This window comes from Lepus europaeus, chromosome 20 (genome assembly GCF_033115175.1).
Source record: "Lepus europaeus isolate LE1 chromosome 20, mLepTim1.pri, whole genome shotgun sequence".
NCBI lineage: Eukaryota > Metazoa > Chordata > Mammalia > Lagomorpha > Leporidae > Lepus > Lepus europaeus.
Window position 1 is genome coordinate 4756463 of NC_084846.1, and position 14253 is coordinate 4770715.

The window sequence follows — 14253 nt, forward strand, 5'->3', positions numbered from 1 at the left end:
GCTGATTGTAAACCCAGGTGTATACTTGTAACTGCAGCGTCTTCTTAGGATGAGTTTTCCCATGACCCAAGAAGTACCTCCCCCTGTCATGATTTTGCATTTCTGGGTGGAGCTGAGGAGCCTGCACCGCCCTTAGCTTAGGGACTCTGCCAAGTACCCTGGGGTGACCCTCCACAGGTGGTGGAAGGGGCCTAAGCACCTGGAAGCTGAATCGGAAGTGGAGTAGCTGGGACTTGAACAGGCACTCCAATATTGGATGTGGGTTACTCAAGAAATGGCTTAACCCAATACCCACACAACACTCTCCCCACGTTTTCTTTCTTTCAAATAAAATCTTTAGAATGGCTTCTATTTATAGATAGCTATGAAAAGTTTTTTACTTGCCCTCTTTGAATGTGAACTTGACCAGTTCCAGTGGTCCCAAGTGGCTGCCGTTAACAGCAGTGACCTTTGGGGGCAGATGCTGTGGCCTGCAGCACTGGTATCCCGTATGGGCACCAGTTCGAGTTGAGTCCCGGTTGCTCTACGTCCAATCCAGTACCCTGCTAATACAGCAGAGGCTGGCCCAAGTACTTGGGTCCCTGCCACCCATGTGGGAGACCAGGATGGAGTTCCTGGCTCCTGGCTTTGGCCTGGCCCAGCCCCAGCTCTTGCAGCCCCAGACCTCATGAGGGTCAGGTGGCAAAAGGCTGTGGCAGCAAAGGCAGCAACGCTGACATCCCAGACCCTGTCAGCATCATTACCCATGAGCGGCTGTGGTCTCCTGGGGGGGGGTGGTGTGCCCCTTACCATCAAATCCAGCTTCACTCTCAACTGTTTCCTGCAAGTGTGCACGCTGGTACATACCAGGTGATGGCTCAGGTACCTGAGTTTTGCCCACACACAGGAGACCTGGACTGAGTTCCTGGCTCTGAGCTGCTGCCTTGCTAGCCCTGGCAGTTGTGGACATCTGGGGAGTGAACCAGGAGACAGGAGCTCTTCCCCACCACCTACTCTGCCCCCTCCCAGTAAATAATTTAAAAGAAAAAAAAAGTCCAAACAAACACAAACTCCTATGACTACAAAAAAAAATTATACTCCAAAAGTTGAAAACAGAAAAAGATACATTAGACAGTTGATAACAGGGCCCAGCGATGTGGTGTACAGGGTTAAACTGACGCCTATGATGCTGGTATCCCTTACAGACACCAGATCGAGTCCTGGCTACTCCACTTCCGATCCAGCTCCCTGCTAATGCACCTGGAAAAGCAGCGGAAGATGGCCCAAGGGCTTGGGCCCCTGCCACCCACAAGGCAGACCCAGATGAAGTCCTGGCTTTGGCTCAGTCCAGCTCCAGCCACTGGGGCCATTTGGAGAGTGAACCAGAGAATGGAAGATCTCTCTTTCTCTCCCTCTCTGTAATTTTGCCTTTCAAATAAGTAAAATACAACTTTAAGAAGAAAGTTTATAATGTACTTATTAGGTCCTGATAAAATGTGCTATTAAATTAAAAATTTAAATAAAAATTTACTTAATTCTCAATTGCCAGCCACTGAAAACTACAACAAACATGACTACTAGAGAATCTCTTTAATCATTCCTAAGTGAATGCCAACCAGCAGTGGTATTTTAAAAATATATATATTTATTTGAAATAAATACCTCTACAGAGAGGTAGGGAGAGACGTCTTCCATCCCCTGGCTCACTCCCTAGATTGCTGCAATGGCTGGAGCTGCACCGATCTGAAGCCAGGAGCCAGGAGCTTCTTTCGGGTCTCCCACTGGCTGCAGGGGCCCAAGGACTTGGGCCATCTTCCACTGCTTTCCCAGGCCACAGCAGAGAGCTGGATCGGAAGTGGAGCAGCCGGGACTCGACCCGGCGCCCACTACGCCACAGCACCAGCCGGCAGCGATATTTTACAACATTGGATGGCAGGCCCTGGATCACTGGATAAGATTCCCGCAAAACCCAGAAATAGTTGTTTGGGTTTAAAGAAAAAAAAAAATTCATGAGCTACAAAAAAATATCAACACCCTGAAAACGCACAGGAACCCACGGTTAGAGTTTAGCGTGCTATCCCGAGAAATAAATACGTGCAAGAGGTCTACAAACGAGGTTGAAAGGGAGGAGGTGACCTGCCCTTTGCCGTGGGACATTCCTGTCAAGGGCGCCGGGCACGCGAGCGGAGGCCAGCACCCAGCGTGCGGTGAGCACTGCGGGGTGCGTCCCCGCCCACAGCCTCCGGGGTGCAGGTTCAGGCGCCGTCCACTTCAACCGCGACCTCGGCCTCCAGCCCCAGCGCCGAGCCCCCTCAGGGACCCCCCAGCGCTCGGCGCCAGGGCCACCGGAAGCTCCGCGGAGCCCCGCCCCGTCGCCCGGAGGCGGAAGTGGCGTCACAGTCCGGCCGTGTCCCCTGTCCCGGGTTCGGGAAATCTCCAAAGCTGCTGCGTTTTTGTTCCTCCTCGAGTTGGTTCCTTCTTGGAGACGCTCGCGTGGAGAGGAGGCCCTGAGTGTGGCAGGGAGGCGACGAAGGGCACGCGTGGCTTCCTGAGGGAGGCCCGGGCCTTCCGGAGCCGCGAGTCCTCGCGGGGCCCGAGCGGCCGCTCCGCGCGCGGGGGCGCCGGACGAGCCCGGGCCGGAAGCGTGCGACAGCGCGGCCGGGGACGGTGCCTCCTCTGAGGTCGGGCCTCGGGAGACCTCCGGGGACGCCGGGATCGGGACCCGGCGCGGCCCGGGGAGCTCCGAGCGAGAGCGGGTGCGCAGCGGGCCTCCGTCCTCGTCCTGGAGCAGCGGCAGGTCGGCCCGCGAGTCGGGCCTGGTCGGCGCGGCCCGGTGAGGCGGGAAGAGGAGGGCGCTCCCGGAGCCCGGGCAGAGGTGACGGGAGGGCGACAGCTCGTGCTGCGGAGGGGCAGCTCGGACGCCCAGCGCCTCCACGAGCCTGGGCCCGGGCGTCTCAGAGCTTCCGATCCGTAGTGACGCGAGGCTGGAAACACGCCGAATTTACTGTTAACAGAGTGATAGACTAAATCTACCTAGGACAGTGCACACCCATTGTAATGGATTCCTCTGTGTTCAGCATGTGCCGTGTTTTTTCTCTCTTCAGATAAGCGAACATTTTATGGTTAAAATTATGTGAGAGTGCATTGAAAATAAATTACAGACATGATGCCTCCACGTTAGCTGCAGGTGTGATGTCTCCGTTGTTAAATATTTGATGATGCATCTCAAAGATGAAAGACATTGGATTATTAAATACTATTATTTCAATGTGGAGGATTGTCACCTAGTATCAGCCCTTTTTAGTAAAAGCCAGAATTCTCCACAGTGTTCCAAATTTGGCTTTTGTGTGGTTAAGGACATTTGGATAGTGAACCTGAGGATGGACGATCTGTGTCTCCCTCCCTTCTGTCATTCTGCATTTGAAATAAGTAATTAAATCTTTTTAAGAAAAAAAGAATGCTTTAAAAAATGAAATTTTATTATATAAACCTAAAAAAGGTATGATTTTGTTTTTAAAAACACTCTTTTTTGCATTTTTTAAAAAACTTATTTATTTGAAATGCAGACAGAGAAAGGCATCTTCCATCTGCTTGTTCACTCCCCAGATGATGGCAATGGCCCAGACTGGGCCAGGCTGAAACCAGGAGCCCAGGCTTATGTTGGTCTCCCACATAGATCGCAAGGGCCCACTTTTGAGCCATATTCTGCTGCTTTCCCTAGGTACATAAGCAGAGAGCTGCACCAGAAGCAGATCAGGGGCAGGCGTTGTGGCGTGGCAGGTAAAGCAGTGCCGGCATCCCATACGGGTGCTGGCTCGAGTCCTGGCTGCTCTACTTCTGATCCAGCTCTCTGCTATGGCCTGGGAAAGCAGTAGAAGATGGCCCAAGTCCTTGGGCCCTCCCCCACGTGGGAGACCCAGAAGAGGCTCCTGGCTTTGAATCAGTATAAGCTCCGGCTGTTGCAGCCATCTGGGGATTGACCAGTGGATGGAAGACCTCTCTCTCTCTCTCTTTCTCTCTCTCTCTCTCTCTCTCTCTGCCTCTGCAACTCTGCCTTTCAAATAAGTAAATAAATCTTAAAAAACAAAAACAGAAAAAGAAAAAGCAGATTAGCCAGTTCTCAGTGTGCTGATATGTGATTCTAGCATTGCAGGCAGTGGCTTAATCCACTGAGCTATTATGCCAGCCCCATGATTTTCTATTTAATAATTTCATTTTGCCTGTGCTTAAAACTGGAAGAAAAATGAATAAATCTATAAATTACCCCTGCCCCCCACTGTGGTGGATTACTACAGTCTTAATGCTGTGGTTCCATCCCTTAGAGTCTCCATACACAATATCCAGTATTATTGAAGTACAGATTCCAATTAATAATCTGCAAATATTTGACTCCTATAGGTTTGGCTAATATGTTCTCTTCAGTTCCGATTTCAGATGCATTTTGTTTGCACCTCCAAGGAGACACAACATACCTTTTCCAGAGTACCATGGGATACCTCTCCATCTTTGTTGTCACATATAATATTACAGACAAGATCTTAACTTACCCACTTTTCTCTAGGGACATAGGTATAACATTACATTGATGATATCCTGTTGCAAAGGCATTTTTTTAAAAATTATTTTTAAGGTTTATTTATTTAAAAAGCAGAGAGAAAGGGAGAAACAGAGAAATATTCCATATGCTGGTTCACCCCCCAAATGCCCACAAGCCCCATCTTGTTTTGCTCTTTTTCAGAGATTCTGTTTCAGGTGCTCCCTGCACAGAAATATGTTTCAGTGGTCTGGGCCTGAGCACCCACCTCCTAGCTCATGTTAGGGACTTAGAAGTAGACCAGAGTTGCCAGCGCTGTGGGATTGGTTCATGTCTCAGCTGCTCCTTTTCTGATCTAGCTCTCTGCTTATGGCCTGGGAAGGCATTGGAAGATGGCCCAAGTGCTTGGGCCCCGGCACCCACATGGGAGACCTGGATGGAGCTCCTGGCTCTGGCTTCACAGCGGCCCAGCTCTGGCTGTTACAGCCATTTGGGGAGTGAACCATCAGATAAACCTCTCTCTCTCTCTCTCTCCCTCTCTCTGTAATTCTGCCTCTCAAATAAATAAATATTTAAAAAAAAAAAAAAGAAGAAGAAGAAGAAGTGAACCAGAGAATACTATTGCTGTGTGTGCACTGGGAAAAGTTGTATTATCTCCTTCATGAGATTATCACCATGGGCAAGTAAGAGAGTCATATTTATTTGGACAGAAGTTTCCTTTAAAATGAAGCTGTCATAATTTTCCTGATGAGTAATATGGTTCATAATCCCTTTTTCTGGGTGTAGGTGAGATAGGACTACTCTAGCATTTAGTAGAGTATATGTGAGTTTTCATAAACATGCAAGATTACATGGGCATTTCATACTAGGACAGATGGAGTTTTTAGGCATCTGAGTGTGTGAATTATGGTCAGCTCTGGATTCTTACGCTTTCTTTCCTACCTGTGAAGTTATTGTAGGAACCCAGTCTGCCTTCATGAAGAAAAGATAGAGGTATCAAGGATGTTGACTGACTGCTCGACTGATTGTTACCAGGTATGCAGAAACTTTCTACAACATGACATGTTTGCCTCCACCAAGTACACGCATTATCTTCTAGGTAGACATGTTTCCACAGATTTTTTTTTTTTTTTAAGATTTATTTATTTGAAAGGCGGAATTACAGAGAGGCAGAGGCAGAGAGAGAGAGGGGTGGGGAGAGAGAAAGCTTCCATCCATCTGCTAGTTCATTCCCCAAATGGCTGCAACAGCCAGAGCTGGGCCAATCTGAAGCCAGGAGCCAGAAGCTTCCTCCGGGTCTCCCATGCAGGTGCAGGGGCCCAAAGATTTGGGCCATCTTCTACTGCTTTCCTAGGCCATAGCAGAGAGCTGGATTGGAACCGGAAGTGGAACAGCCAGGTCTCTAATTGGTGCCCATATGGGATGCCGGTAGTGCAGGTGCCAGCCCATCCACAGCTTTTTTAACAGGTTTTTTTTTTTTTTAAAGGCAGAGAGACAGATATAGAGAAGATAGAATCCTTCCATCTGCTGGTTCGCTCCCCAAATGCTAGGGCTGGGCCAGGCTGAAGTCAGGAGCCTGCTACTCATCCCAGGTCTCCCACATAGGAAGTGGGGACCCAGGTACTTGAGCCATCACCTGACGCCTCCTAGGGTGCACGTTAGAATGAAATTGGAATCACGAGTGGAGCTGGGACTTGAACCCTGGCACTCCAACGTGGGATGGAATGATCTTAAGCAGGGTCTTCACGGCTATGCCAAAAGCCCACCTTTCCACAGTTTCTTATAGCAAATAAAGCCTTACTAAAGGACTGAGTCCACAGTTGAATTTCCCCAGCTTCTCATTTGGTAAAGTTATATCTTGAAAATTATCCCAGATTTCAGTAATGACTGATTAATCATGGCACATTTGCTATGTTGCTCAGTATTGTGACAGATATTAAGTGTCCCTTTTTCAAAGAGTATTCATTCATCAAACCAATATAGTTTCCTAGGGAATGTTCTTTAATAGAAGGAAATAGGAGAAGAGCACTTAGGGTGGTTGTGGTGAGATTAGTTCATGGAGCAGAAGGACCATGGAAGTCACATGACTGGAGGGAGTGGGTGTGGGTAGAGGGAAGCCCACTGAATCCTGGAGTAGACAGTGGAAGCCCTGAGGACCTGGTATAGGTACTGATCTCATTTCCTCATTCTCTGCGTTGGTGGAGATGTTATGTTACTCAAGCTGTCATGTGTATGATTTAGGACTTGGTGACCTTTGATGATGTGGCTTTGGGCTTCACCAAGGATGAGTGGCTTTTATTGGATCAAACTCAGAGAAACCTCTATAGAGATGTGATGCTGGAGAACTACAAGAACCTGGCCTCAGTAGGTAAGACTGCCATCAATCCTTATAGCCTCTTAGGCTGTGTTGCAGGGTTAGTGATCTGAATTCTGAATACAATGGGAAATAAGTCACATAGTCCCTGCCCTAATACCTTTTAATATAGTCCTCAAAAAATGCTCAAGATTAAAATCACATCCACCACTGTCATAGAAATGTACATTCTTGGGGCCAGCAATGTGGTATAGTGGGGTAAGCTGCTGCCTACGATGCCAGCATCCCTTGTGGGCGCTGGTTCATGTCCTGGCTAAAGTTCATGTCTGATCCAGCTCCCAGCTAATGCACCTAGGAAAGCAGCAAAAGATGGCCCAAGTGTTTGAACCCCTGACCCACATGGAGATGCAGATGAAGCTCCTAGCTACTGGCTTCAGTAAGCCCAGCCCCAGCCGTTGTGGCCATTTGAGGAGTGAACCAGTGGATGGAAGATCTCTGTCTCTCTTTCTCTCTGTAACTCTGCCTTTCAAAAAAAATAAATAAAACTTTAAAATAAAGTACATTTTTAAATTCCATGTTTGACATGTTGAATTGAATTATTGAATTTCTACTTTATTTTTTATATTTATTTTTATATAAATTATTCTAATTTATTATTATTCTAATTTCTAAATTATTCAATTTCTAACTGAATTAGAAATCATATTGGATCCATGTCTTGTGTTTTAACAAGTCCTCCAGATGAAGCTAATACCCCATAACGATGAAGAATGTTGTTGTTTTTTTCCCCCATAAATATGAAGGTCTCTGTTTCACTTTATTTCCTCAGTGATTAAAGGTGCTACTGATTTGCAAATGTGTCCATAAATATTGATTTGGGTTTAGAGGCCAGAGGGTTTTTGTGTGTGTGTATGTATATAGGGGGTACAATAAAAGGTGATATTTCCATGCTGAGCTCTTTTGAAATAATTTCATTGTTTTCAGTATAAACAAAATGCCTGTTTTATATGAAAATTTATCATCTCTTGCGTGAACTTCTTCCATTAATGTTTCTTTTCTCTGTGTTCAGGATGTCAGCTCATCAAACCTAGTCTGATCTCTTGGTTGGAACAAGAAGAGTATTTGAGTACAGTGCCGAGAGGAGTTCTAGGTGAGTAAAACAGGACAGCCCTGACCAAGGAGAAGTCCAGTGTTTGGAAGTATATAAAGAAAACTTTTCAAGATGTACTTTATCTTTTGAGTACATTTATCTCAGAAGTTGGGCTATCGTCAGCTTCCCATAATGTGTTACTTTTCTGTGTAATCAGACTTTCTGTCCATCTTGCAAAAGGACCCTTTCTGTTTCTTCATGAAGTTTGTCACTGAGTTATAAGGTCTTTGTCCAGAACTTTGCTCCCTTGCATCCCTGATAATCTTCCTATTCACAGTCAGCTTGTAATAAACTTTGTTTAAAAATGTGATGCTCATCTCCATAATACTGCCAGATTGTAGACTTAGCCAGAGTTCTCAAAGTCTACATTTTTTAAAAGCAGGCTTAATTTGGAAATCAACACAAATGAACAATATGTTTTTTCAACTCCTGCAATCTGCCATTTATTTTTTCATACTCTAATTTGTTTTCCTCTTTATCTTCAGAATGGGAAATGCAACTCAAAACCAAAGGGTCAACACTTCAGCAGAACTTTTTCAGGGAACAAACCTCTAACGGGAAACACATGGTAAGCTTAACAAAGGCTATCTGGTATTTTCTACATTCAGCAAAGATTATAGATTCCATTTTAGAAAATCAGTCTAAATGAGAGATATTTGAGAGAAGTACCATTCACACAGAAGAGAATGGTGTGTCTGAAAGATTCCAAGCCTATCATGAATCTTGTTGCTTCAGAATTTGCAGAAGTAAACAATCTCATGTATATAACTAGACTTTGAGGTTTTTTTGTTTGTTTGTTTGTTTGTTTGACAGGCAGAGTGGATAGTGAGAGAGAGAGACAGAGAGAAAGGTCTTCCTTTTTGCCGTTGGTTCACCCTCCAATGGCCGCTGCAGCCGGCACATCGTTCTGATCCAAAGCCAGGAGCCAGGCTCTTCTCCCGGTCTCCCATGCGGGTGCAGAGCCCAAGGACTTGGGCCATCATCCACTGCCTTTCCAGGCCATAGCAGAGAGCTGGCCTGGAAGAGGGGCAACTGGGATAGAATCCAGCGCCCCAACCTGGACTAGAACCCGGTGTGCTGGCGCCGCAAGGCGGAGGATTAGCCTGTTAAGCCATGGCACCGGCCCGACTTTGAGGTTTTAAAACAATTTTATAAAGATCTTAGTGTTTGTTTTTTTAAAAAAAGATTTATTTGAAAGTCAGCTACACAGAGAGAGGATTTCCCATTTAGGTGGTAGGGGCCCAAGCACTTGAGCCATCTTCCACTGCTTTCCCAGGCACATTAACAGGGAGCAGGATTGGAAGCGGAACAGCCAGGTTTTGAACTGATGCCCATATAAGATGCCAGTGTCACAGGTGGTGGCTTTACTGGCTGTGTCACAATGCCAGCCCCAAAATCTTAGTCTTTTAATGTAGAGCAGATGTCACGAGAATCTGATAGTATTTTTTCTACTATTCAATTAGAAAGATAACATGACAGGAACTGTATTAATGTAATAAAAATGGTGAAAATCATAATCATTAAGATTATGTTGATCAGCATTCATCTGTTCATCCACAGAGAACAAGCAACAGTGTTGGTGAACTCTGTGAGTGTAGCCAGTGTGGAGATGTTTGTAGTGAACACTCGTGTTTAAAGACACAGACGAGAACTCAGAATACAGGGAACCGTCATGAGTATGATCAGCATGGAAAAGATTTCCTTACTCTGCATGCAAAAACCTCTGTTGGAGAGCAGCTTTCTGAATTTGAGTGTGGAAAAACCCTCAGCATGACTCCAAATGTAAATGAGAGAACATGCGTGGGAGGAAAACCTTTTGAGTGCAGTGACTATGAGAAAGCCTTTGTTAATCAGTCGTACCTCCAAGCTTTTATGAGAACTTACAATGGAGAAAAACTCTATGAATGGAACGAATATGGAAACAGTTTTATTTTCCCCACAAATCTTCCTATGCATATAGAAACTCTTAATGCAAAAAATCCCTACAAATGTAAGGAATGTGGAAAAGGTTTTAGATATCCTGCTTATCTTAGTAAGCACATCCGAACCCACACTGGAGAGAAACCCTATAAATGTACAGAATGTGGAAAAGCTTTTGCTCAGTTTTGGGGTCTTTCTCAACATGTACGAATTCATAGTGAAGAAAAGCCCTATGAATGTAAGGAATGTGGAAAAGCCTTCAGTGTTTCTTCATACCTAACTAAACATGCAAGAATTCATACTGGAGAGAAACCCTTTGAATGCAAGGAATGTAGAAAATGCTTTGGAAATTCTTCATACCTTAAGAAGCACATTCAAGTTCACACTGGAATAAAACCCTATAAATGTAAAGAATGTGGAAAAGCCTTCACTCAGTCCTCAGGCCTTACCAAACACGTACGAAGTCACAGCGGAGAGAAGCCCTATGAATGCAAGGAATGTGGGAAAGCCTTCACTACTTCCACTTGCCTGATTGCACATATAAGGACTCACACTGGAGAGAGGCCTTTTGTTTGTAAGCAATGTGGGAAGGCCTTCGCTAGGTCCTTTTGTCTCATTGAACATATAAGAACTCACGCTGGAGAAAAACCCTATAAATGTGAAGAATGTGGGAAAGCCTACACTGCGTCTTCAGACCTGACTAGGCACGTAAGGATTCATACAGGAGAGAATCCCTATAAATGTAAGGAATGTGGGAAAGCCTTTGCTCACTACTCAAACCTTTCTGTACATCAAAGAACTCACACTGGAGAGAAGCCTTATGAATGTAAGATATGTGGGAAAGTATTTACATATTCCTCAAGTCGTAACAGTCACATACGAACTCACAAAGCCCAATAACCATAGACGTTTAAGAAATATGTGAATGTTAAAAGTTTCCACAAACCGGCCGGCACCGCAGCTCACTAGGCTAATCCTCCGCCTTGCGGCGCCAGCACACCGGGTTCTAGTCCCGGTCGGGGTGCCGGATCCTGTCCCGGTTGCCCCTCTTCCAGGCCAGCTCTCTGCTGTGGCCAGGGAGTGCAGTGGAGGATGGCTCAGTGCTTGGGCCCTGCACCCCATGGGAGACCAGGAGAAGCACCTGGCTCCTGTCATCGGATCAGCGCGGTGCGCCGGCCGCAGCGCACTACCGTGGCGGCCATTGGAGGGTGAACCAACGGCAAAAAGGAAGACCTTTCTCTCTCTCTCTCTCTCTCTCTCACTGTCCACTCTGCCTGTCAAAAATTTTAAAAAAAAAAAAGTTTCCACAAACCTTAATATTCGTGTGCTATTCTACACTGGTGCAAAACTATAAATGTAAGCAATGTGACCAATCCTTCATTTATTTCAGTTCACTTGAAATACATGAAAGATGTCACAGTGGAGAGAAACCTACTGAATATAAGGTGTGTGATAGAACTAACTCCAGTTTTAGCGAATTTAAGAGAATTTGTAAAATACTTTATAGCTGATGTGTACTTGCAATAAATTTTTAAGAAGACATTCCTCTGTTAGTGGTTTAATACCTGCTTAAGGTTGTGGTCTTCACACTATTTTTTATTGGCTCTCTTTTGAATATGAAAGTAATTTGTGGGTTGTTGAGATTTTGTCATTCAGAACACCTTATTCCCTGGCATCCTTTCTTTCCTATGATAAGAGCATTCATGAGTAAGTACCCTGAAAGGAATAAAGTTCTCTGTTTTTCACATTTGTAGTATAATTTTAGGGTGAGCCTTTAAGGTTAGACGTCTATATCAAAGCATAAATAGATTTAATTTTGCTGTACATCAAATTTTTGCCTTTCCTCCTTCTTAACAGTTTGTGAATCAACTTTCTAAAAACTTGGTTAAAGATTGTTTTGTAGAGAAAGGACAAGTTTTAGTCTCAACTACAGGGCACTTGTTTAAAAAAGGAAAATCATCCTATTTACTTTCATCCTAAATAATATTCCTAAAATGATTAACAGATTTAGGCATTACTTACATTTACAAAGTCCCTTCATATTTTTCAATTTTCTTGTATAGAAACAAGTCATACATCTTACATACACTCAAGGGGAGGTGATCACTACCAGAAGGTTGTGGTCTGTTGGCCACAGTGTACTTATAGCCAATTGAAGGGGTGGAAGTTTCCTAAGTTGCTGTAGACCTGAACTGGTCTGCAATCGTCAGTAAAGCATACAGCAGTGCTCAAAGGTAGAGGGTGCTTTAGTTGGTGCTGTGGTGTGCAAAGGGATTTTGGGATTATGCTATATGCAGGAAACCTTGAATGCTTGGGTGTTCATGTTAGGAGAGGTGTGACAAACTAATGAGGCACACACAGGCGTGGCGGGTACATGGGCAATTTGATACTGTAATTGTAAGGCCTGGGACCCTCAGTGTCCACATCTAGAGGGTTGAGGGCAACACGCCTTGGACATACCCCTATTGTGGGTGGGTACATAGTGTGTGGGGCTGGCATGCCATTTGGATCCTGGGATGCACTGCCTGTGTCATAAGGAACATTGGAAACAAACAAGCCATCAAAAGGTTGGCACATGTATACCCAGCGGGAGCCCTTTGAGCCTTAAACGGCCTTGTTAGGAAGGTGATGGGAATTTGACACCTGGACCAGATGGTCAGAACTTCTCATAGACTGTGTTCTGGGCATGTAACATGGGCAGAGCCAAAAGATGCCTTTAACCATATGTTGCTGATAAACAATTAGAACCAGATCCAGAAAGAGAATTCCCTTTTGCAACATTCCTCCCATGTTACCTATACTGACACAGTTTAATTTGCTTAGCAAGAAAGAATTAACTATACACTTCTACCTATATTTTTTTTTATTTGAAAGAGTTACACAGAGAGGAGAGGCAGAGAGAGTTCTTCCATCTGCTGGTTCATTCCCTAATTGGGCACAATGGCTGCAGTTGCGCCAATCTGGAGCCAGGAGCTTCTTCCAGGTCTCCCATGTGGGGCCCAAGGACTTGGGCCATCTTCCACTGCTTTCCCAGGCCATAGCAGAGAGCTGGATCTGAAGAGGAGCAGCCGGGACTAGAATACAGCGCCCATATGGGATGCCAGAGCTTCAGACCAGGGTGTTAACCCGCTGTGCCACAGTGCCGGCCCTAGTCACATTCTCAATGAGCACATTCTCACTAAATCATATATTTAAATTCAAGAAAATGAATGTAAAGTAACAATGAGGGGGGCCGGCACCGTGGCTTACTTGGTTAATCCTCCGCCTGCTGTGCCAGCATCCCATATGGGCGCTGGGTTCTAGTCCCAGCTCCTCCTCTTCCAGTCCAGCTCTCTGCTGTGGCCTGGGAGTGCAGTGGAGGATGGCCCAAGTGCTTGGGCCCCTGCACTTGCATGGGAGACCAGGTGGAAGCACCTGGCTCCTGGCTTCAGATCAGCACAGTGCTGGCCACAGCGGCCACTGGGGAGTGAACTAACGGAAGGAAGACCTTTCTCTCTCTCTCTCTCTCTCTCTCTCTCTCTCTCTCTCTCTCTCTCACTGTCTAACTCTATCTGTCAAATAAATAAATAAATTTTTTTTAAAAAAGTAACAATGGGAAGGAGATGGAAGGGAATGCAAGCTTACATGAATGGATGCATGTATATAAGCCAGCACATGTGTGAAGCTTTTTGTTACAATTAAGGATCTGACACAGCTTACTTATGCAGGAAGGAGGTTTATTTTTGCCTGTGGTTTTAGAGATTTCAGTTCAAGATCAGCCATGCCCATTGGTTTGGCCCTCTGGTGAGACTGGCGGATGCCAATGGCAGAGAACTGCTGAGGGAGGATCATGAAGAAAAATCCTTGGCAAGCTAGGAAGTAGAGAGTGGCTAGGCCATGTGGCTTTTATAGCCAACCTCTGGCAAGGAACTGCCTTCCAAGTGCATGCCACCCACTGTGCCCACCTCCTAGACACTATAATTGAATAAATTTTCATGCCCTTAGTGCCATCAACTTATTATGTCTTTGAGATTTAACCACCTGTATGAGTTAGGGAGACACTCCTGTGTTTAAAACTAGCAACACGTGGAAAAAACAGAAACTATGCAAGACCACTACCGTCCCTGTTTTTTACTGAGTCTCAGGGTCTGCACTGGTAAACCTGTTGCTATGGCCTGGGTGTTGTCCCCTCCAAAACTTTTGTTGAAATGTAATCTCCAAAGTCAGGTTAATGCTGTTTGGAAGTGGGAGCTTTGGGAGGTAAGCAGCATTCAATGGGGTCACAATGTTGGGGCTACCTTGCCTAAATTATTTTTAAAATAATTTTTAGCCGGCGCCGTGGCTCAACAGGCTAATCCTCTGCCTTGCGGCGCCGGC

At 45.5% G+C, this 14253-nt stretch overlaps 1 protein-coding gene across 3 annotated transcripts; it reads left to right on the forward strand.

The window, feature by feature from the left end:
* The first annotated feature begins 2570 nt into the window (after nucleotides 1-2570).
* Nucleotides 2571-11610, forward strand: LOC133749559 (zinc finger protein 426-like). Of its 3 annotated transcripts, none has more exons than XM_062178777.1 (6): nucleotides 2571-2713; nucleotides 5463-5548; nucleotides 6755-6881; nucleotides 7897-7977; nucleotides 8463-8545; nucleotides 9538-11609. In XM_062178777.1, the coding sequence occupies exons 2-6, from the start codon at nucleotides 5516-5518 to the stop codon at nucleotides 10795-10797; spliced, it is 1584 nt and encodes a 527-aa protein (XP_062034761.1). In that variant the 5' UTR covers nucleotides 2571-2713; nucleotides 5463-5515; the 3' UTR covers nucleotides 10798-11609. The 3 variants fall into 3 exon arrangements, with proteins under 3 accessions (XP_062034761.1, XP_062034762.1, XP_062034760.1); XM_062178778.1 differs by lacking the exon at nucleotides 2571-2713 and adding an exon at nucleotides 2724-2812 and having other exon boundaries at nucleotides 5464-5548; XM_062178776.1 differs by lacking the exons at nucleotides 2571-2713; nucleotides 6755-6881 and having other exon boundaries at nucleotides 3529-5548; nucleotides 9538-11610.
* Nucleotides 11611-14253: the final 2643 nt, after the last annotated feature.

Coding starts and splice junctions, on each gene's coding strand:
- LOC133749559 (XM_062178777.1), top strand. CDS start 5,516: ATGTTGACTGACTGCTCGACTGATTGTTACCAG. Junction 5,549..6,754: donor GCTCGACTGATTGTTACCAG/GTATGCAGAAAC, acceptor TGTATGATTTAG/GACTTGGTGACCTTTGATGA. Junction 7,978..8,462: donor AGTGCCGAGAGGAGTTCTAG/GTGAGTAAAACA, acceptor CTTTATCTTCAG/AATGGGAAATGCAACTCAAA.